Here is a 20513-nt window from a genome sequence, read left to right on the forward strand (position 1 = left end):
AGATCGGTTGTTTTATATTTTCTTCTACTAAAGCTGCTTGTAGGGAAAGGACTGTCATTTTGTGCTGTGCCTGTACAGCATCTGACCTCCAGGATCCTGGCCTGTGACCAAAGCATGTAGGCACCAAACAAATATTATAATAATAATAATAATAGTAGTAGTAGTAGTAGTAGTAGTAGTAGTAGTGGTATTGGCATAAGCTGTCCTGGCAAAATGTGGCTAATGGCGACCCAAGCTTGGTGGCTAGATTTTCAACATTACGAAGTAGCAAAGAAGCCTGGGGAGTTTCAGCTATGGGTCAGACACAACCCCTCACAGGAACCAGCTCTTGGGGAGAAAAACACATAGCTGTGTGATTTAATTAAAAAAAAAAAATCCCAACTTTTACAGAAGTGAGAACTTTGTTCATTCCACAAAGAAATCTAGCGTGTATTTAAATAAAGCACCCACTGCAGTCCCATAGATTTATCAAGAGAATTGCTGAAAAGGGTCTTCTAGCCCTACAAGGGAAGAATTCACTTTCCAAAAGTCCTTAGCATCCAGCAACTACTATAAATTTGACTGAAAGCTGCTGAATATTACCAGTGTTGAAAATCCAGTTACTTCATATCCAAAATGTGAATGCTGGAATCTAACAGTAAGCTTGTTCTTTTGAAAATTGTGGCCAAAGAATCTCTGTGTGTATATATATTTATAAATATATAATTTTTAATGGATTTTGAGTTACCCAGAGCTAAACAGAATCAGAAATCGCTGAGACATAAATATCACTGTAATGTAAATATATTCACCATTTAATCCTGATAAATACTGGATTATAGACTTCAGAACACAGACTGGCAATTATTGGAAATCATGTGGTCATCTCAAGTATACAGTATTTCAATTAAATAAAACCATAAAATCCTTTTTCTTTTTTCAAAGTACCATCTAGCATATAATTTATTTGGATGAACTGTACAAATATACGCATTATATCATGCTAGAAGAACTTGAGAACCACTTTTTTCTTGTTCCCAGGGTCTCTTGACTGTTGGTAAGATGTTACAGTCATAATGATAGAATCAGTTTACAGTTGCAAATTCTGCCAAATATCTCACAAATTATATTTGGCAAACAGCACTGCCTCTGTTTCACACAAAGATAATGATCTGATGTTTTGTTTATGTGGCACCAAAGGAAAATATTGTTTTAGAGCATGTGATTTTAAAAAGTTTGTGTGGTATTCTAAACTTCTTAATTGTTACCACTTTATTAAATATAGAGTAGCACAGACTTGAAAAGTATCCTTCAAAAAAGAAAAAAAAAACCCCACAAACAACAAAACCTGTTCAATTAAATAGGTTGCATCCATTTTATTTCCTCAGCGTTTATCCAGACCTGCATAGCAGCTGGTGTGGATATGCATGCAATACTTTTTACATCTGATGGTGTCAAACATACAGATGAGCTGCCATAAAGGCTGCTCACCTGTACAGGATTTAGCATTATAGGAGTGCTTTTAGGATGTAGTCTGAAACCCACAGCACACAGAGAGCAATGCACTACATCAGACTTGAGCCACCTAGAAGCCTGCAGCCAGGAGGCAGTTTGGAAAGGAAAACAGCATAACCTTGACAGTGCTATTCTTTGGATGACTCTGAGGATAAAAAGAAAGAAGAGGGTTTGAACTGAATCTGGGACTCTGCTCTGAGATCCCATTCTGTATCCTGTGGTACAAACCTACCTGGTAAGGACTAAACTTTATTGGGAAACCCACTGGGAATTTCTTTTGGCAACAGCATCAGACCAAGGGTAGAGCATAGCATACCAGTAGTGGGTCCAGGTGCCCTGACACAGTTGGCACCCACAGCCAGGATGTCAGCAGGCTCAGCTGGCACGTCCTAGGTCTCCCTGTCTCCTCCACTGCTGGCACAGCAGTGTCCCGGGTGGGGGAGGCAGTCTGGGAACCAGGTGAGTCTAGGAGATGGTCTCTGCTTTGGTTCTTTGTCTAGCTGGTCAGATAGGGTGGGCAGGATGTGTTGTGGGACTGCTGTACAGATGGCAGAGGAGGCATTGCCCAAAAGGGAAGGGCAAGGTGGTACAGATCACTGACCTCAGCAAAAACGTTGTCCTCTCCCTGGGCAAGGGGCCAGACCCAAGGCCTTAATCTTGGTGATGGCAGCAAACAAAAGCCCTGGGACCACTGGAACCATATCTGGCTTGACACTGACCACCTAGGGTGGTTTGGGGAACCTCCTCTGAAGTTTTCTGAAGATGAGCACCAGTAGCAGCAGTCCTTTTTCTTGTGTGGCCTGCGTCTTTGCGCAGGTTCTTTGGCTGCACTTTTGGGATGGAGGAACAGGGATACAATAGGAAAACTGGCAATAACTGTCCCAGGAGAAGCATCTTCTGTGGGAAAGGACTGGGAATGTGAGCCCCTGCAGATGAGAACCAGCAGCTGTTGAGGTTAGGCAGACATGTGGCAGTGGTCTTGGCAGGGGGGGTCGTGTCCACTGGTCTAGAGCTGGCTGGGGAGTGAGTGAGGAGAGAGGGGCTTGCAGGCTTCCAGTGGTGAACAGGCCTCTGCCTGCTCTTCACCCTTTGATGTTTTCCATCAGACATATAAGAGCTGCTTGTACTGAGGCAGCAAAGCCCCCGAATGCTTATCGAAGGCTGTCATTGGTGATGGAAACTGGAATGGCCAGCAGAGAGAATTGGAAAGAAGGGAGACAACTGTATGTAGGGCTGTCCTGCCTCTTTTTTCCTCTGTGAGGCCTTGTCTCTTCCCTTTAAGGGAAAAGAAGCTGGAAATGTGGGAAGGACAGGATTCATGCAATCTTAAGATTGGAAGGGGTTAGTGGGGAAGAACAGAAAGATGGAGAGGGTGCAAACTCCTCTGATTTTACTGAAAGAGTGGAAGGAGGTGGTACTCAAACTTGGTTGAGCTTGCACCGGGTTGAGATTAAAAGGGACAGTAAAGTACACAAATGCCATAAGCAAGTTAAAGGGCAGGTAGCTCCTTCAACTGGCTTGTGTGGCTCTTCTGACAGCCTTTATAGCTATCTGTCTTGTTACTACAGACTCACTAATGCAAACACAATGAGATCTTTCAGGGGTTTATGGAAGTTTGCTAGCAAAATACTGGCTCCAAGGCCAGATCCTGGCTATGTTTGGGCATGAGAGACTGCAACTGCTAATAACTAATGCTGAGCTGACCTTCATGCTGCCATCTAGTGTTTCCTCACAGACAGAAACAACATCCCAGACAAGAAACTTCGAAGGTCTATAATGCTGTTTTCAGGGCAAATGTAATTTATTCCTGCTGGAATACAATGCTGGACAACACACAAGCTAAAGGAGAGGGAATGGGAAAGAAACATGTGGAGGACCCAGCGCTCAGGGTGAGTGTTTAGCGAGACATCATTTCTTAAAAAAATTTGTAACTATTTCACCCAGGAAGAGAGACATCTCCATGGCAAGATAATTATTCAAAACCAGAATTTGTCCTCATTTGTTTTTCACTCTGTGAAATTAATATGGCCGTTTGCAAGGTGCAACAGTACACAACAGAGCAAGAATCCAAGCAGAAGCTTGTCTTAACCGAGAGAGACGAGCGTAAGAAGCTTGGCAGGCTTTTCTTGTCTGTCCTTGCTAGTCATAAAAAACGGATGGCATGTTTACTTTGCAGCCATCAGATGCTGATTTTTCTTTCAAGTATACATGATAGCTAACAAGAGGTAACAAGTTATTGCTGGGGCCACATGCAAAACGTTTGACTCTTGGCCCTTCAAAGCGTGATCCCTGGCTTTGAGGAGCTGTAACAGGATGCTTTTCCGACTTGCACATCCTGCAGTCATGCTGGAACTGTAGAACTCTAACCGTAATAATAACAACTCAAGAGTTCATGGGCTGGATGATGCAATTACAACAAAGAGAGCATTCTTTTTGCCCAGGCTTCTTTAAGGTGTTTTGAGTCAAAGTCCAAAACAAACATGAAGCATCTAAAATCATTGTTCTCTTTTGGAGAGAGACCCTGACTTCTGAGCTTCGCTTCCTGACAACCTGGAAAGCAGGAAAGCTGCCAGGAAGGACTGCACAAATGAAAAATAGCAAAAATCAGACAATTTAAGAAAATAGACTGCCCAGAGGGAAAGGAAAGCCATAATGAGCAGCCTTTAAAGGGCTCCTGCTGGCATTGTATGAAACCAGGTATGAATTTAGTCATTTGCAGGAAAGTTTTCCTGTTTATAGTCAAATTTTGGTAGCAATAGAACACACTTGTGTTTGAACATTATGTATACAAACTGACTGCATGTTCTCAGTGCAGTCATAACACAGCTTGTTTAGAAGAGGAATATCATCAGCACAGCAAAGAACAGAACCAAACTTTTCAGGAGAAAGGACCGTGTACTACTCTGCTTACAAATCACCTCTCAAGTCAAAATATGAAATTTGTCTCAGGCCCTTAGGTCTTTCAAAGACCTAGTCTGAGAACAGAAAGTCCTCAGGTGCGTAATGGTAGAGTCCATGTGTCTCATTCATACTATTCCTGTGTTTTTACTGAGAAACATCGCAACCCCATCAAACAGAGCCTACTGCTGGCTTAAGGCATCATTATTCTTCCTCTCCAGCTGTTAGTGCCAGTCTGCAACATCCATGTAGGTACCAAAAGCCTTCTCCTAAACACACTGAACAAAAAAGTAGCCTTTCTTTATGCTTAGTGGCCTTTGAATTCAGACCCAATAGAGTTGTATGCTCTGAATATAGGGCTTTTATTTTCCAAAGCTCATTGCTGTGGAGGTAAGTCACATTTTCTTTCAGTTCCTTGTTCTCCCCCCTTCCATCAAGTCATGACACTCAGCAAGGATAAGTGAATGAAGAAAAGATATGCCTCAGCTCTTTTCCAAAACACTCAGGATTTCTGTGGATTAAGAAAGAGCAAGAGCCTCCTGTTTTACAGCTTCATCTCCAAAGAGCCCACGTGAGCATACCACGGGGCAAAGGCTTGAAAACCAAGAGCACATGTCTGCAAGCAGTCTCTTGGGGATCTGCATCATCTGCTTGCTTACAAAGTGGCCACATGCTTGCTGGTGTGGGACACGGGGCCCACAAAGCAATGGCTGTAGAGCTCCTAAAACAACCTATTCTCCATCCAGGAGGGAGAGACTGCTGTTGGGGCTCTAGCATCAGGGTTCACCAAAACCTGACGTGAACTGGGGTACTCCTTTCTGAGTGACTACTGCTTTTACTCCATGAGGAAGTGGGTGAGGGCTTTGTGGACAAGACCTGGGCCAAAGCCACAGGGATCAGCAGAAAGCTTGTGGGGGCATGTCATGGTCTCTGCTCTCCAGTCCTCTGCCAATCAGTTTAAGTGGACCAGTATTTTTTTAACTCTTTTTCTGTAATTTTTTAAAAATTTTTGTGCAAATGTTGCAAAATAAAATTTATCATTTCTTATGGAACAAATTTCCCCCCACACAACTTCATTTCTTTCCCTCCTCTTCCAATGATAGATTAAACACGCCAATAGGAAGCTCATACAGCTCCAGCATCGGGTGGATTTTTATTTTATTTTTTAATCAAAAAGTACAAGCTCAGTTGTTCTTTTCTTCTCAGTTTTGGGGACAGAGATTTTGCCCTTCAGGCAAGCTAAATAAATAGAAAGGACATCAACTTCAATGTGTTGTTTGTCTCATGATTCCCTATAACATTTCCCTAGTACCAGGCATGGCCGCCTCCCGAATAAGCAGAGTTAAAACTTTCCTGTAGGTGTCCAAGACCTCTTGGGCAGAAGGCCTTTCAGCCGGGTCTTTCTTCTTACATGCTGCATGGATGTCAAACAAGTGCAGTCGCACAATGTCACTTCCTTCAACGTGGCCCAAGAAAAAATTGGAGACATCTGGGATTTTCCAGATGTCTGTCTTCTCATCATAGGGGGGCATGAGGTCGTCCTCAAACGGCACCTCTTCTCCATAGGGCCAACGCTGCTCAGGAGCTACAAACTCCCCCCGGAGCTCCCGATGACCGCACTTCACCAGCCTGCCGGCACTCCTGTTCACAAGAGGCAAAGCGTCCAAATCATTCACCAGGACATGAAAGTCACTTGTTAGGAGATACTGAGAGAGGACCTTGTCCAGGTCATTCGAGTCACACATGACTAAGGTGCCCAGAGGGCTGCTGTGCAGGTACCGAATGACGCTGACATAGTCTATAGCAAGCATCAACCTGCGATGCCAGGTGTTCATGCCTTTGTACTTGGGGATATGGAGAGTTTCATTCAGGCCCCTCAGGGAGCCCAGAGGATGGTACTCGGTGAGGATTGTGAACTGCTGCTCACAGTAGCCAAGCAGGCGGACGACATGCTTGCTTTGAAGTGCTTTCAGCATCTTCAGACCATGGAGAAAGTCCTCCTTCATCTCTGAGTTGGTGAGCTGTGAAAGGACCACTTTGTTTTCCTTCCACTCGGAAAGGAAGGCCTGAGAACACACAAGAGACACATAAGACACGTGGAGACCCTTCTTCCACTGACTGCTACCAGCTGCTGCTGACGTCCACGTGACTGCTTAGTCACAACTGCAAATTACGGTCACCCAGCAGAGTCAAGCCTTTAGGTAGGGCCATGTACCTGTCACAGCAAGCCTCTACCAACATCATAATTACTTCACGATTTCCTAAGTTTTCTTTGGAATGGGCAATGCAGATGAATTAAATTACTTCATACCACCCAGCCAGCCAGTCTTACTCTGCCACAACTGTACCATGCTCCACAAGTGCTCCACTGATCTCTGTGATTTTGCTTGTGTAGCTGAATGTCATTCGGTGTCAGGGGGGTGGCCCAGGGCTGCGGTCGTGCTCTCCTACCTTTTCACCTTATCAGCAGCCATATTATTGTTCCACCTTATCAGCAGCCACATGCCCCTGGATGTCTACAGTAATTAGCTGCTGCGAGGATAATTATATGGTGTGAGTATTAATTAGCCAGCAAACAGTGAAAGGTCTTTATCCACAGGGCAGAAGAAAGGAAAACCAAACTCACCTTTTTCACAGCGCCTTCACCAACACACTTGAGTTTCCTGACTTCCCTATTTATGGCTTCGCAGGAGAGCCATGGGGAACAATTCTTCACAGCTCCCAATTTGAAGTACCCGAAAGAGCAGAGACTGGAGTCCATTTCAGCACGTCCCGAAGAGACGTAAAACTTGTTGAGGTACAGGTAGAGAAGGGTATTAAGGAGCAGGACAGCAGCAAGCAGTAATGCCAACGAGATGGAGGACACCTCCCTGGGAGGGAATTCCCTCCTCACAAAGTGTGGTTTCTTTTCCATGGCCGTGCCTTCTGCATTATCCACGAAAGCAGAGCCTAAGCAGAACCCTCTTCCCAGCCCAGGGACGAACGTCGGTGGGGCTTTTTCATTGCAGGCTGCACAGCTGCCTTGCAGACACTGCAGCCTACGAGAAAGGCCACGCGTGGCAGCGGTATATGCTAAAAGCGGTTTCAAGCTCGACGCTCACCTCCCTGTTCATCCTCCTGCTTTTCTAAACAGGAGGGCCCCGGCTGCCGGCCGCCCCGGCTAGGGACGCTTGACGCCGGAAAACAGCAGGCACGGGGGAGGAAGGGAAGGACAGACGGCGCTTGCCGGCCCTGCTGCGGCCGCGCAGGGCGGCGGTGGCGGCGGCGGCGCCGCCCCGGGGCGGAGCGCAGCGACATGGCGGCGGCGGCGGGGCTGGTAGCGGCGGCAGCGGCGGCGCTGGGTGCCCTGCTGATGGCGCCCGGCCTCACGCAGCCGCACGGAGAGGGCCCGCCGGAGAGGAGCGGGCCTGGGCCCCGCGGCGGGGCGGGGGAGGCGGAGCGGCGCCCCCCAGGGCGGATGGACCAGGCCCTGCTGCTCGTCTGCAACGAGCTGCCCGCGCAGGACCTCCGCCTCGCCGCCCTGTCCGGCGCCTGCCACCAGGTGAGCGGAGGGAGCCGCGGAGGGCTTGTACCTCCGTGTCACCCCCCGGCCTCCGCTTTTGACAGCCCGGCCTCCGGCGGGGCTGCTGAGCTTTTCCGGCGTCTCCCCGTGGCTTCGCTTCGGTTTTGCTTTTGAGCGCCACGCCGGACAGCCCTGCAGCGGGCGCTGCTCCAGCCCCTGGGCATCTTCCCTTGCCTTTTCCTTCGCCGCTATGCAGAGCAGGACCCCCGGTCACTCTCCTATGGCACTAATGAGCTCCCTTCACCCTCTTCTTCCACAGTGCTTGTATCAGTTCCTGGCGTTCATCCCACCGAGCAACGGGAGCCTGAGAAAACCGGGCACGGCAGCGGTAATGGTCGATACCCAGCATCCACTCACACTGCTGCTCAACAGCTCTGTGGGTGACAGAGAGCTCTGCAAGTACGTGGCCCAGCCCCAGGGAACACCTGGATAGCTCTATCCTATATTTTGGGTTTTTTTTCTTGAAGCCGTGCATCTATTTATTGCCGGCTCATCACTTCCTTTTTCCTGACTGTTTAGACCTAGAGTTCAGTCTTCCCCCTACTGCTGTCATTGTGGAGTACGTTGTAATTGTGCCGAAAGGATCTCGGCACAAGCAGGACCCAAAATGGTACGCCTTGAGCCAGCATTTGCAAGCACCTGGTTTCTCTTGCAGAGAGGCAGTGGTTTGAGAAGACACGTGATGTAGGAGGCAGTGCAAGTGTGGTAAAGCATTTGTGTTAGGCTAGGGGAGAGTAATGCTTGGCAAAGGCAGAGCCAGGCAGCTCCTTGCTAGATCACGCTGTTAGGTGAAGTTTTCAGCCTACCTCTCCCGCATGTATTCAGGCTTACAGCCCCCCAAATGTTGCTGTGGAACCTGCACGTAGTGGTGATGGCTTAGCGAGTTTCATTTTCTTTATCCTTTGCAGGATTCAGTATCATTTTGGAGAGTTTGGCAATTATTCCCTTGTGGTAAAGACCCTAAGTTCAAGCACCAAAACTGTTTCTTGTGACCTAGTCATCAACGAAGGCCCTATCAACAGCTACCTCCGTACGTAATGCTCTGTTTTCCCCTTTCATTCTACAACTTGCATGTCTCCCAGCAAAACCAACTTCTAAAAAGCCTGTACAGCCACTCATGCTGCACTGAAGATATGTCCCTGGGCTTGCTCCTCTTCTCTCTCAGCACCTTACCTCCTTATGTTGTACACACCTGTCTTGAGGCCCTGACCAGGATCAGGCCTCTTCATGTGACATACTGTATGACCACATTTTTGCAGCAGGGATAAGCCCAGAAAAATCAGTAGGTATGTGTCCAGAGTGAGACATTTCCTTAGTTGGTTCCTGTTTCCCTGCATGTTTATGTATGTACACAGAATCTCCCTCTTCTTCCCTCTGTCTTGCTTCTCTCACAAAATGGGAAGCAGTTCATACAGTATTTGGATTTTTGTTTGTTGTTGCACTTTTGATTTTAAACCTCACATGTTGCTTTTTTGTTCTTTTCCAGGGTTGTTTGAAACTCTTGTCTACGTTTCTTTCATTCTTTTCCTTTACATTAGGTTATTCTTCAGTCCTTCCAGTTTTCCAGCTGTAGAGAAAAATTCTCCATGCTTGCAAACTTGGTGTATTACCCTCTCCCCTGTCCTCTTCATGTGGAGGCTGTTTCTAAATCTCTAGTTTCTTCTTCAGAACGTATGGCACATCGACTCTTTTCTCACCATTGCCTTGTGATGCAGTGCAGTTTTATTTTGCCTTTTTGCTGCCAAGATGTGCAGTCACTGAGCTGCACTTTGAAACTAGCCTGCTTTTGTTCTGGATTATTTTGGGGTTTTGTTGTTTTTTTCTCTCTGGGACTCAGGCTGGGGATATGTATTGCATGGAGAAGGTGGTGTGATGAATGGTGGGTCAGGCTTTTTGTCATGTTTGTGTCATGCATGGCCAAGCCTAGGCTGCTGAATGGTTTTGTTAGATCATTTATAGAGTTGTGTTCTTCTCTCTTTCATGTAGCTATTCTCTTTGCTTTCCTGGTTTACATGGGGATCCTTGCTATCCTGATTGTTGGGCACCTTTTCATGAAGTAAGTGAATGGTATTATAACACCTCCTCGCATGTGAAGAGGGGCCACCAGTTTTAAAAACACGTGTCGCAGTGTGGTAGTGCTTCAGAGTCCCACTGTAGTCCTGCTTGCAGATCAGATCCTGTTATCAGGTTGCCATGTACAAGTTAAGCCGTGGTAGCTGTCCATATGATAATAAATAGAGCATGATACAGTTTCCCTTGAGGGATACCTTGCAGCCTTGTTAGCTTGTGTGTAGAGCAGTTACTGCAGAGCAGCTGATGTGCGCCGTAAGCTGGCGCACACCCTGTGTCACCCTTCCCTGACTCGTTCTGGGGTCTAGCCCTGGATCGGCAGTACAAGTCAGTGGGACATAAGCATGTGTAGCATCTGCAGCCATCCATCCTGTGTAACTGAATGTCGTGAGTCATCCCTGCCTGTAAACAACCCAAGGATAAAGCCCCCCAACCTGAGCTTGTAGCAGTGTAATTACATAGCTGGACTTAACTGGGGTCCCAGGTACTGGCTGAATCTCAGTAGTACATATGTGAGCTGGGAAAAACAGAAATAGCAGCATAAATCAAAAGTTGGGACAGTCACTAAGTAGTTGATATTAAGATGAAATTGGCTATAAAGTACTTCTTGGTTTGTTTTGTGTTTCAAACTGTTACTAATTTTCAGAATTGATCCAGTCAGAAACTGGGTTTACAAGAAACTGAACCCCAGAGAAACTGATCGTCTGATTAATTCCGTGAGTAACTCGCATTCTGTAGTGTTTTCTTCTCTGAGGAGCACGCACTATCCAGACACCTCGGGACATGTTTATTACTAATCATCTTTCCCTTGTGCATGTTCCCCTTGGCAAATCTTGATTCGATGTCAGACAGGCAATTGTATGTCAATGGAGAGTGCTAGACTGGGTTTCCATGGAAGTTTAGTGGATTCCCAGTAGAGCTCTTGCAAGTCTTGAACATACGGCTTTGTGCCCTCTTTACTTCCCTTGAAGCAAACGTGTCGGTGAAAACACTGTCTCCGTCTGACATAGACAACGTAAAGGAAGGGAAGAAATGCCAGCCTTCATGTCTGCTTGCAGTACAGTAGGAATTTTAGCAGGATCTACGCTTAAGATTTCTCTGGCAGCCCTAGAGCTGGCATTTCTGTGTGAGCTGTGTTTTGTACTAGAATATAGATAGATCATCACAGACTGGGCTTCACATCTAGGAGGTCCAAACCTGTCTAGATTCAAAAGACTTGGGAGCAGAGCTCTGCAGCAATTCTTGTAGTTGTTCATTGCCATAGCTGTGTTAACAGTGATGTCTGCTTCTTTATGCTGTCACTGGGGCTGATCAGAGTGATTTAGGGAACTCAATTGGAAAGAAGCCACTCCCGCGTTTAAAAGGATTAATTTTCTGCTGGTTTAGCTCGCTAAACAGTCTGTAGTGTCAGACAAGTGCCCATGGGATGCGATGGGACGGATCCTGCTTGAGAGTCAGCAACTGGATCTGCTCAGCTCTGTTGTAACGCAGCACTCCCAGTGACGGCAAGTCTGTGGCTGATTTGGACTGGACTCAGCTCTCACGTCTCAAGCACAGGCTCTTTTCACTGCATTGTTGTTTCCACCCTGGTCAAAGGTGGAGTATGGAGCATCTGCAAATATTATTGCAATATGGTAGAGCCATGAAGAGGTTAGAAGTAGCAAGTGGGGGAACAAAAGGAAGAGGAAGATGGGGAGAACAAATACAAACACAGTATGTGGAAGTTTGCAGTTTACTGACCTCTGTTCCCTAGGCAGCTGCTGCAGCTGCTGACTTGCCCTTCATGTGTCTGGTTTGTTCCCAAAGGAGCTCGGGTCTCCGAACACAACAGACTCTGCTAGCAGTGGTCCCACCCCACGTTTGTGGGGCACAGCCTCTCGGCAGCGGCTGCGTTCCCTGGACACATTCCGAGGGTGAGCATAAGACCTTGCTCAAAAGCAACTCTTCCAAGGGGAATCAGATTTTTCCAATAGCGGTTTGATGGTGTATCGAAATATATAGCAGATGGACGGTTCAAGGGGGTCTGTTTTACTTGGAAGATAATCAAGGTTTTAATTCTTGGATTTTCCAAAACACTTTGCAATTGATCTAGTTTGAGGAAACATTAAAGTTGTGGCAGAGGGTGGAAAAGTACAACATATGTTCAGTGCGAAAACGCTATGTGAAGGAGCTTACTTTGATTCACCGCCACCCATGATCTTTGAAACACTGCTTCCTGCTTGGCAAAGCTGGAAACCTTGTACATAATCTTGCTTAAAAAAAATAAAATAAACCAGATCTCACAGTTAGAAATGTTTTAATGGGGGTAAACATTAACCGTGTGTTCATATATATGTATTTCATTGACATGTGATACTTTGTGTGTGTTTTTGTTGTTGTCTTTTTAGGCTCTCTCTTATAATTATGGTGTTCGTTAACTATGGAGGAGGAAAATACTGGTTCTTCAAACATGAGAGTTGGAATGGTAAAGTGCAATTGAGACAGTTAATCTGGGTTTTAACTGTAGCAGTATCTAGATATGGTTAGCACTGCAGCTGCTGCAGCAAGCTGTTGCTCAGCTGAAGGCTGGGACGCTGTGCCAGTTTGCCTCAGGAGGGTATTTGGCCTGTTACGTTAATGGACAAAGCAGCGTATAGTCCTGCTTGTCACACAGTCACGGGGTGGTTTCAGATCACAACCTCTGTGTAACCTTTACATTTTTGACACAAGTTCATATCTTTAATGTACTGTTTAATGACCACAGTCCAGCTGATGTATAAAATGTAATGCCTTGACTGGCAAGCTGGTGGGGAAGGGGTCAGGCATGGTGCTCCCCTAGTGGAGAACAGCAAGGATCCCATCCCTGAGATCTTTCCCAAGACACAGCAATCAGTTCTGATGCTATTTTTAGAGAACGGTGAAAGCAGTGAAGCAAGATGATTAGCTCTTTGTATGTTTTGTTTATAACGTGGTTTAGATTTTGGGGCATCGAATAATTGCAGCAGCCTGCAATTCCTCTGGAAACTCAACAATCACATTGTTAAAATTTAGGGAGGGTTCCAGGTAAATAATGTGTTCCTTCGTATTTCTCTGTAGGATTAACGGTGGCAGATCTGGTGTTTCCATGGTAAGTCTTCCTGAAGAATAGTTCTTGTGTCAAATGATTCTTTATGTTAAGAATTGCAAGGAGAACGTTGTGTGCACCTTGCCTCCATGTGGAAATGTATTTGGAAGGGTGAATTTGTGTTAAACAGTTGATATGAATCTGCCCCTCCAGATAACGGCATCATCCTTATGAACCAGTAGAAGAGCTGAGTGCTTTTGGCTGCCCCACATCCTCCTTCCTCGCCCCCCACAACGTCAGTGGGAGGCCCAGGGTTACCCTGCCTGTGGAAGTGCAGTATCCCTGAGGAGCTTCTTGTCATGCTACAGTCTGGCAAGATTCAGAGCTGGACTGATGTGTATCCAGAGATAAAATAGCCAAGGGAATTTTGAATTAAGCTAATCTCTCTATAATCAGAGAATGGTCTTGTGGGGAAGCAATTATCCCATCTGCTCCTAGCACACTTCTCTAAAATACACACCGGTTGTGGTTACTCTTGGAGATGGGAGCTGGACTTAGACTGTGAACCTAATCTAGAGGGAGGAGCGGCTCAGTTCTGAATTTGAATCATAGATTTGCAGCTTGTGTTTTACTGCTCTGAAGATGCTAATTTAATGTTGGGTAATGGAGTACTTTGGTGGCATATGTATTACTGCAAGAAGACCAGAATGCAATCACTTCCCTGAACTTTATTGCCTCAACTGACTACTGAAAGAGGTGGAAAGGTCCAATAGTGCAAGCTCAGTTGTCTGGGAATTCCTAGCAATCAGAGGAAATAAAGTTGTCCAGTTTCACTCAATGGATGCGTTTCTGTTGGGCCAGTGCAGGCTACCCTGTTAGCTTTAGTGTTTACTGTCGTGCACATGTGTGATGAGACATCTGTCAGCTCCATTTCCCATCTGCTCTGTTCTCCAGGTTTGTGTTCATCATGGGAACATCAATATCGTTGTCACTGAGCTCCATGCTGAGGTGGGGAAGTTCTAAGCAGAAGGTGCTTGGGAAAATCCTCTGGAGGAGTTTTCTACTAATCATTCTGGGAATCATAGTTGTAAATCCCAATTACTGCCTTGGACCATGTGAGTGGAACTTGCTCTCTTCCTTCTACTTCTGCAACTGTTGTTCCTGCCTCCTTGGCTGGGCTGCTGAGAAAACAGTGTCAGCCTTGCTGTCCTGACCAGTTGCACGTGGGCAGTTTGATGGTATGCTCTGGAGTGCTGTTCTGCACTGACGCAATTCTGTTTGACCCCTGTGTTCATCATCTCAGTGGTGACTTTCCCAGGGTTATCATTTACTGAAAGTGGGGTGGCAGAGTGGAGGTGTCCCTTGTACCTGCAGGTGCAGTGGGTCCCAGCTCTCCCTGGGGAAGGGAAGGGTAACTTTCGTATTTACAAAAGAGCCCATGTCTGCTCCTCTTCCACATTGCTTGCATGTTTTTCAGTGTCCTGGGATAATCTGCGTATTCCTGGGGTGCTCCAGAGGCTGGGATTCACTTACCTGGTGGTTGCTGCTCTCGAACTCCTCTTTACAAGAGCTGGGGCCGAGACTGGGACCTTGGTGAGTTATGTGGGGAGATGACAGAGGATACTGGAGTAGGGTTTGGGAGCTTTTGCTGTTGTTTGGGCACAAAGACGACATGAGAAATGATAAGAAAACATGTAGCATCTTACCTGACGTGTAATGCAGTGTGACCTGGTAAAAATTTTGGGGAACATACACCCTTCAGTGTTCCAGTCTGCATTTTATCAGATCTAGCTTTGCTGTATTTGAGGATTTCGCTGATCCATTCAGATGGTGCTTAGAAGCAGGCATTCCCAGGCACTTTTGATGACTTTCCACTGCCAGGGGAGCCCAGGGACAGGCATCTCTGTGCTGAGTCCTGTGGCCTGCATTTTGTCTGGTTAATTTTGGCAGTGATTTTTCACAGCAGGGGAAAGTAATACTGCTTTTTGGCCTTTCTGGAGTCTGTTTTCCCAAAAGGCTTTTGTTCTACTCATGAATCAAAATTCCTTATGACATTTTCCAAGCTAAAAAACATTGCGGGCTTTTGTTTTGGTTTGTTTCTCCCCTTCCCCCAAGTAACTAAGCGTCTGGAAATCATTTGTGAAGATGAAAGGTCTATTGGTAGAACCCAGTTTTGTAATGGCAACAGCTCCCTCTTGTATCTGGGGAAGTACGGCCTGCCAAGAAGTACAGGATGTCCCCAAGGGCATGGTTTTTACTTGCCAGCTAATACCACCCTCCCTCCATCTCATGCAGGAGATGCCATGTCTTGCTCTGCAGGATATTCTCCCCTATTGGCCACAGTGGATTTTCATTCTGATGTTAGAAGTGATTTGGCTCTGCCTGACTTTTTTGTTACCAGTACCAGGTTGTCCCAGGTAAGACTTTGCACTCAGACGACTTTCGATGGGCCTTCAGATTGTTTTTCTTCTACTGAGTAGAAAATACATTTTATTAGCCATAGGGAAAGAAGGAAGAAGAGAGCTTTCAGGCCAGCGGGGTTAAGGGAAGCATTCATCATGTGAAAAAACTTTCTTTACTTTGGTACTGAAGTACCAGGTGTTATAAAGGTGACATCATTGTCCCTTTCTATCTAAAGAAGAGGATTAAAATCTCCCTGAGTTCTGTGCTCAGCAATATCATTGCAAAGTCATCCGTGTCTCTCTCTTTGCCCCTTTAAAGGGACAGCACCTGTAGAGCAGGAGGAGCAGCCGACTGGGCAGCCAGGGCTGAACTGAAGCATTGCTTTAGGGTCCTGATACTGCCTGTCCCCTTGTGACCAGCTGCTCGTGGGATCGTGATGATCAGAGCAGGGTGGCCACCAGCCAGCTGGACCTGTGTTTCACTGTGTGCCTCTGGCCAAGGAAAATATGGGGCATTTAGCGTGCTGGGTCAGCAGACCCGCTACTCTTCAGGTGGAGTGTACCAACGCTTTGTGCCATAACCTGTTTGCTTCTGTCCTAGGGGCTATCTTGGTCCCGGGGGCATTGGGGACTTCGGAAACTATCCCAACTGCACTGGAGGAGCGGCTGGCTACATTGATCGTTTGCTTCTTGGAGAAAAGCATATATATCAGCATCCCTCTTCAAGTGTAAGTAGCTTTGGGTTTGCAGCATGAAGTCACAGGCAAGCACCGAACACAGCTGTCAGGAGGGCCTTAGGAATGATCCATGCAGGGGGGTGGAAGAGAAAGAGCATTGATTGCTCAGGTGCCTTGTAACAACTGCTTTCTCTCTAAGGTGATTTACCAAACAACGATGCCATATGATCCTGAAGGGATCCTGGGGACCATAAATACCATTTTTATGGCATTTCTGGGACTGCAGGTACCTCTTTTTCTTTCTGGCTGTTTGCTATAATGGGAAGATTTGAAGGAATCTTGGAAGTGGGGAAGCAACTTGATTTCTTTATTTAAGGCTGAGACTGGTTCTAACAAAACCTTTTCCAGAGCAGTGCTTTCAGGCTGACTTAGCCTAAGGTGATGAGCGTCAGAGAAGTGGAATCTAACCTGGCAGTAGCTTGCATTAGATAAACCAAGACTTTTTCTCAGTTTTTGTAAGGGATGCACACAAGAAATTTGCAAAATAGCCACCTGGAAACTTTCTTTGCTTGTTTTAAGGTTGGGCTTATGCTGGGAGTAGGCTGGCTCTGCACGCTGGAAAACAGGGCCAGGAGATGCATAGACTTCACAGCTTCATTTTAAACATATGGTTTTAAAGGTCGCAGCTGTACATGTTCCCCGTTGCTAATTTTCCAGCTTGACGTGCAGTGTTAGCTGTCTTGCAGAGGTGCTATGGGTGTGCTCACCTTGCCAGACATGAGGGAGGCAGTGGTTCACATTAGCGTTACCAACATCTAAAGCTCGCAGCTCACCACGGTGTTTAAAATAGGACATCAAAAGGCTTTCTGATGCAGTTCTAGTTAGATATTGCTGGCTTTTCTGTCTGTGCAGCAGCTGTTAACCAAACTGAAATTCTTGTGCTGGGAAAACAATGTTACCACATGTAGCAGTGGGTAGAAATGGATTTGGAATTTCTGTGGGGCAGAACTTGGAACAGAAGTGTGACACCGAGGAATGAGTCGTCAGGACACATTTCTTAGTGGTGCATGAAAAGGAACGTGTGCTCCGAGCAGGGTGCAACGTGGTGCTGCAGAGAAGCTGTTGGGGTTGGCTGGGGAGTCGATGTGGTGGTGTTCCTTCATGGGGGAGATGGAGTTTGAGTGACGTCGTGTTAACCTAACGAAGTTGCTTGTCTCCTTCCTCAGTGTTAACATAGTAGGGAAGGGAGAAAAGGTGCACCTCTGTTGCTGAGTGGGTTGTATTTACATACTTTCCCCATCTGTGTCCATTCTTTGCAAAGAGTTCCCATTCTCAGCCTTTCAGCCACTTAGTTCATATAAATCGTATTTGTATTCTCTGTCTTAGCACAGGTAGCAAATATATCTGACTCTCGAAATGTAGTTACATTTATGGGCATCGATTCATTTTTTGTATTCTTTTTATATTAGGCAGGAAAAATTATCTTGTTCTACAAAGACCAGCACAAACAAATTATGAGTCGGTTCTTCATATGGAGCATAGTAATGGTAAGTCAGACAGTTACATAGCTCTTCAATAGGCATTTTTATGCAATGCAAACAGTATTTCTGAAATATGTTGCAGTGGTTATATAAAATTTAGCAACTTTCTGTTTCAGGGAATTATTTCTGCTATCTTGACAAAATGTTCCAAAGAAGAAGGGTTTATTCCCATAAACAAGAACTTATGGTAAGCAGAGATACAACTTCTAGTATGGTTTTCTTGAAGTAGTATTTTACCTGGGAGAATGTTTTACCTTTCTTATATTGAGATCTGTCTGTATCACATCATTCTCTAAATAATCTTTCTACTGAAAATGTGCGTAGGTCAATATCGTATGTGACAACCATGAGCTGCTTTGCCTTCATCCTCTTATTGCTGATATATTACCTTGTGGACGTCAAGAGACTGTGGTCAGGTGCTCCATTTTTCTACCCAGGTCAGTAAAATCACAGCAGGAAACTTATTCCTTCCAATTCTTTCTGCACTGATACTATCCTTTTATGTTTTCTGCACTTCTCTTGTCTTTTAAGAGCTGGGATTTAGAATGAGGTAACTTGAAGAATGCCAGGATGATTACCTTAAGCTGAATCTTTGCGTAGAATTGAGACTGTCAAGACCAGGTATTTAGGAGAGAGGGACTGTCAAGTCTTTAAATGAGGGTTGGAAGCTGCTATTGCCCAATGACCGTTCTTGGTTTGGTCTCGAGTTAAGGGAGCAGCTGCCTAGTACCAAGCAAAATACCGCAGCTGGTTCATAGTTGGTTTTGGAAAGGACTGCTGAGACTTGGGTAACCTAATGGGAAACTCAAAGGACTGTCAACAGAGTCATACCACTTCTGAAGAAGTGGAAGACAAAATCCCCTGGGGAGCTGTGTAGGTTCTGTCTCTGTGTTTTTAGATAAGCCTGTCTCCCAAAGCGTCCCACTGTGGTTTTAACCACACTGGGCTCTTGACAAACATCTGAGTACAGAATGCAAACCCACAGCAGAGAGAGGCTTTCAGCAGCTTTGGTGTCTGGTGTCTGGACAGGAAGATGGGTAGCGTGACAGCATGGTATCATATCTCCTACCAGAAATCCCAGCGCTTTGAAGGGCAGTCAGCATTTGTTTGTAAAGGCAATAGATCTGACCAAATAGGCTGGCACTCAGCCACCCTGAAGACAATAGCTGTGACTATTCTTGTCAATAAAATTACAGGATACTGATTTGGTTGTATTGTCAATTTAGCATATAGGTTGTCTGCATTTCTTTTCAATAAACGTTTTGGGGGAGAGGAACCTGTCAGACTGTATTTGAAAACATGTACGCGTAGCATCTTTGGGGCAACTAACATCATTAGCTGTTGCAATTAGCTGTTGTTGTCTCGGTGCCATGCTGTTCATGCCTCTGCCTGCTCACTCTGAAGCAAGCTCGTACCTGCTCTTTCAGATGGCATGACCTTGTGCTTACTTTCAGGAATGAACTCAATCCTGGTCTACATTGGACACGAAGTGTTTGAAAACTATTTCCCTTTTAAGTGGAAGATGCAAGACAGTCAATCCCACGCAGAGCATCTGACTCAAAACCTCACTGCAACAACTCTCTGGGTCATAATATCGTATTTACTTTACAGGAGAAGGATATTCTGGAAAATCTGATAGAGGTGGTCAAGGTGTAGCAGGCCTAGATTCTGATGGGGCAAGTGCATAAGGTGGATTAGCCTGAAATACTGCCACTTGTGCTAGGCCGTATTACTAAAAAGGGATACTAGTTCAAGTTTACAGTGCCATGGAAGTTGTCTTCAAGCATTTTATGTGACTTAAGGGACAGTATTTTCCTATTTAGCAAAAAATTAATACTCTGCTGCAGTTGCCCTCTTCCTGTTTTCTGTATTTTGTAAATATTTTACTGATCTCCCTCCTTCATATAGAAAAACTGAACATATTGCAACAGCTGGGCAGTCAAAGACAGCCTGATGGTGCTTACAAAGGGAATTGCAAGGGATCAGGGTGGTAACTGCAAGGGGTTATCAGAATGGGACTGTGGTAACAGCCGTTGCATCTGACAAGGCACCCCCTAACTCACGTGGTCTGGGGTTTGTGTGTACCCTTGGCACCTGCCACATGCCTGTGCCACCCCAGCTACTGGCACACGTTTAACTTGGCCATCTTTTGGACTCGGGAGCACTGGCAGCATCCTCAGCCCTGCACTTGGGTCGGCAGTGCAGTGCCTGGGAAAGCTCCGGGGCACTTCTGTGTTGCAGCGTGCTGCAGAAAGCCATGACTCAACTCACCGTTCTTCATTGTGTTCTTCCAATTTGGTCTTGGATCAAAACCTTAGATTTAGGATCCTGCTGAAGTTTGCTGCCCAAGAGCTCTTCTATTGGCTTATTCATTGGCATGCTGCTGCTACAAGTGTAGCAGCACATCTGTGTGTGTTCCAGGCCTTTGTGTTATGTACCTCCAGCATGGATGAGGTCCGAGTTTCACGTGCTGCACTCTAAGAGTGCAGAAAGGCCAGTTCCGATTGACTTTGTATAATCACTTGGATCACCAAGTTCAATCAAAGCAATCCTCTTTATAAATGGATTTTTCCTAAGGGCCCTGAATCTGAAAACCAGCCATCCAGGTGCAATTCAGCCAAAAATGAAGAGATAGCAGACCAATTCAATGTAAGATAATAGTTTTTGGAAACTCAGGAAATTCACTCGTGCTGTGATTTCCAAACTAGTGCTAATAAAAAGCCTGAAATACCCTGCTATGTTCTCTGTGTATGTATAAAGACAGGAAGAACTAAGATGCGCACCTCAGTATAATGCTATGGAATAAAAACCAAAACAAATAGGACA

The 20513-nt window shown here is 45.8% G+C and overlaps 2 protein-coding genes across 5 annotated transcripts; one reads left to right on the plus strand and one right to left on the minus strand.

Annotated features, from left to right (window-relative positions):
- Nucleotides 1–5526: 5526 nt before the first annotated feature.
- POMK (protein O-mannose kinase) lies at nt 5527–7612 on the minus strand. 2 transcript variants are annotated; one of them, XM_054823959.1, is made up of 2 exons: nt 7019–7612; nt 5527–6413 (listed from the first exon to the last, which is right to left on the minus strand). In XM_054823959.1, the coding sequence occupies exons 1-2, from the start codon at nt 7304–7306 to the stop codon at nt 5685–5687; spliced, it is 1017 nt and encodes a 338-aa protein (XP_054679934.1). In that variant the 5' UTR covers nt 7307–7612; the 3' UTR covers nt 5527–5684. The 2 variants fall into 2 exon arrangements, with proteins under 2 accessions (XP_054679934.1, XP_054679933.1); XM_054823958.1 differs by having other exon boundaries at nt 5527–6458; nt 7019–7460.
- Nucleotides 7613–7675: 63 nt separating this feature from the next.
- HGSNAT (heparan-alpha-glucosaminide N-acetyltransferase) lies at nt 7676–20428 on the plus strand. Of its 3 annotated transcripts, none has more exons than XM_054823955.1 (17): nt 7676–7933; nt 8214–8353; nt 8863–8984; nt 9941–10010; nt 10671–10740; nt 11831–11937; nt 12412–12488; nt 13100–13130; nt 14022–14182; nt 14545–14660; nt 15363–15484; nt 16071–16197; nt 16346–16432; nt 17616–17693; nt 17804–17874; nt 18012–18124; nt 19142–20428. In XM_054823955.1, the coding sequence occupies exons 1-17, from the start codon at nt 7688–7690 to the stop codon at nt 19321–19323; spliced, it is 1920 nt and encodes a 639-aa protein (XP_054679930.1). In that variant the 5' UTR covers nt 7676–7687; the 3' UTR covers nt 19324–20428. The 3 variants fall into 3 exon arrangements, with proteins under 3 accessions (XP_054679930.1, XP_054679931.1, XP_054679932.1); XM_054823956.1 differs by having other exon boundaries at nt 7875–7933; nt 8214–8282; XM_054823957.1 differs by lacking the exons at nt 7676–7933; nt 8214–8353 and adding an exon at nt 8481–8564.
- The last annotated feature ends 85 nt before the right edge of the window (nt 20429–20513 follow it).

Source organism: Grus americana, chromosome 4, assembly GCF_028858705.1.
Source record: "Grus americana isolate bGruAme1 chromosome 4, bGruAme1.mat, whole genome shotgun sequence".
NCBI classification, from domain to species: Eukaryota; Metazoa; Chordata; class Aves; order Gruiformes; family Gruidae; genus Grus; species Grus americana.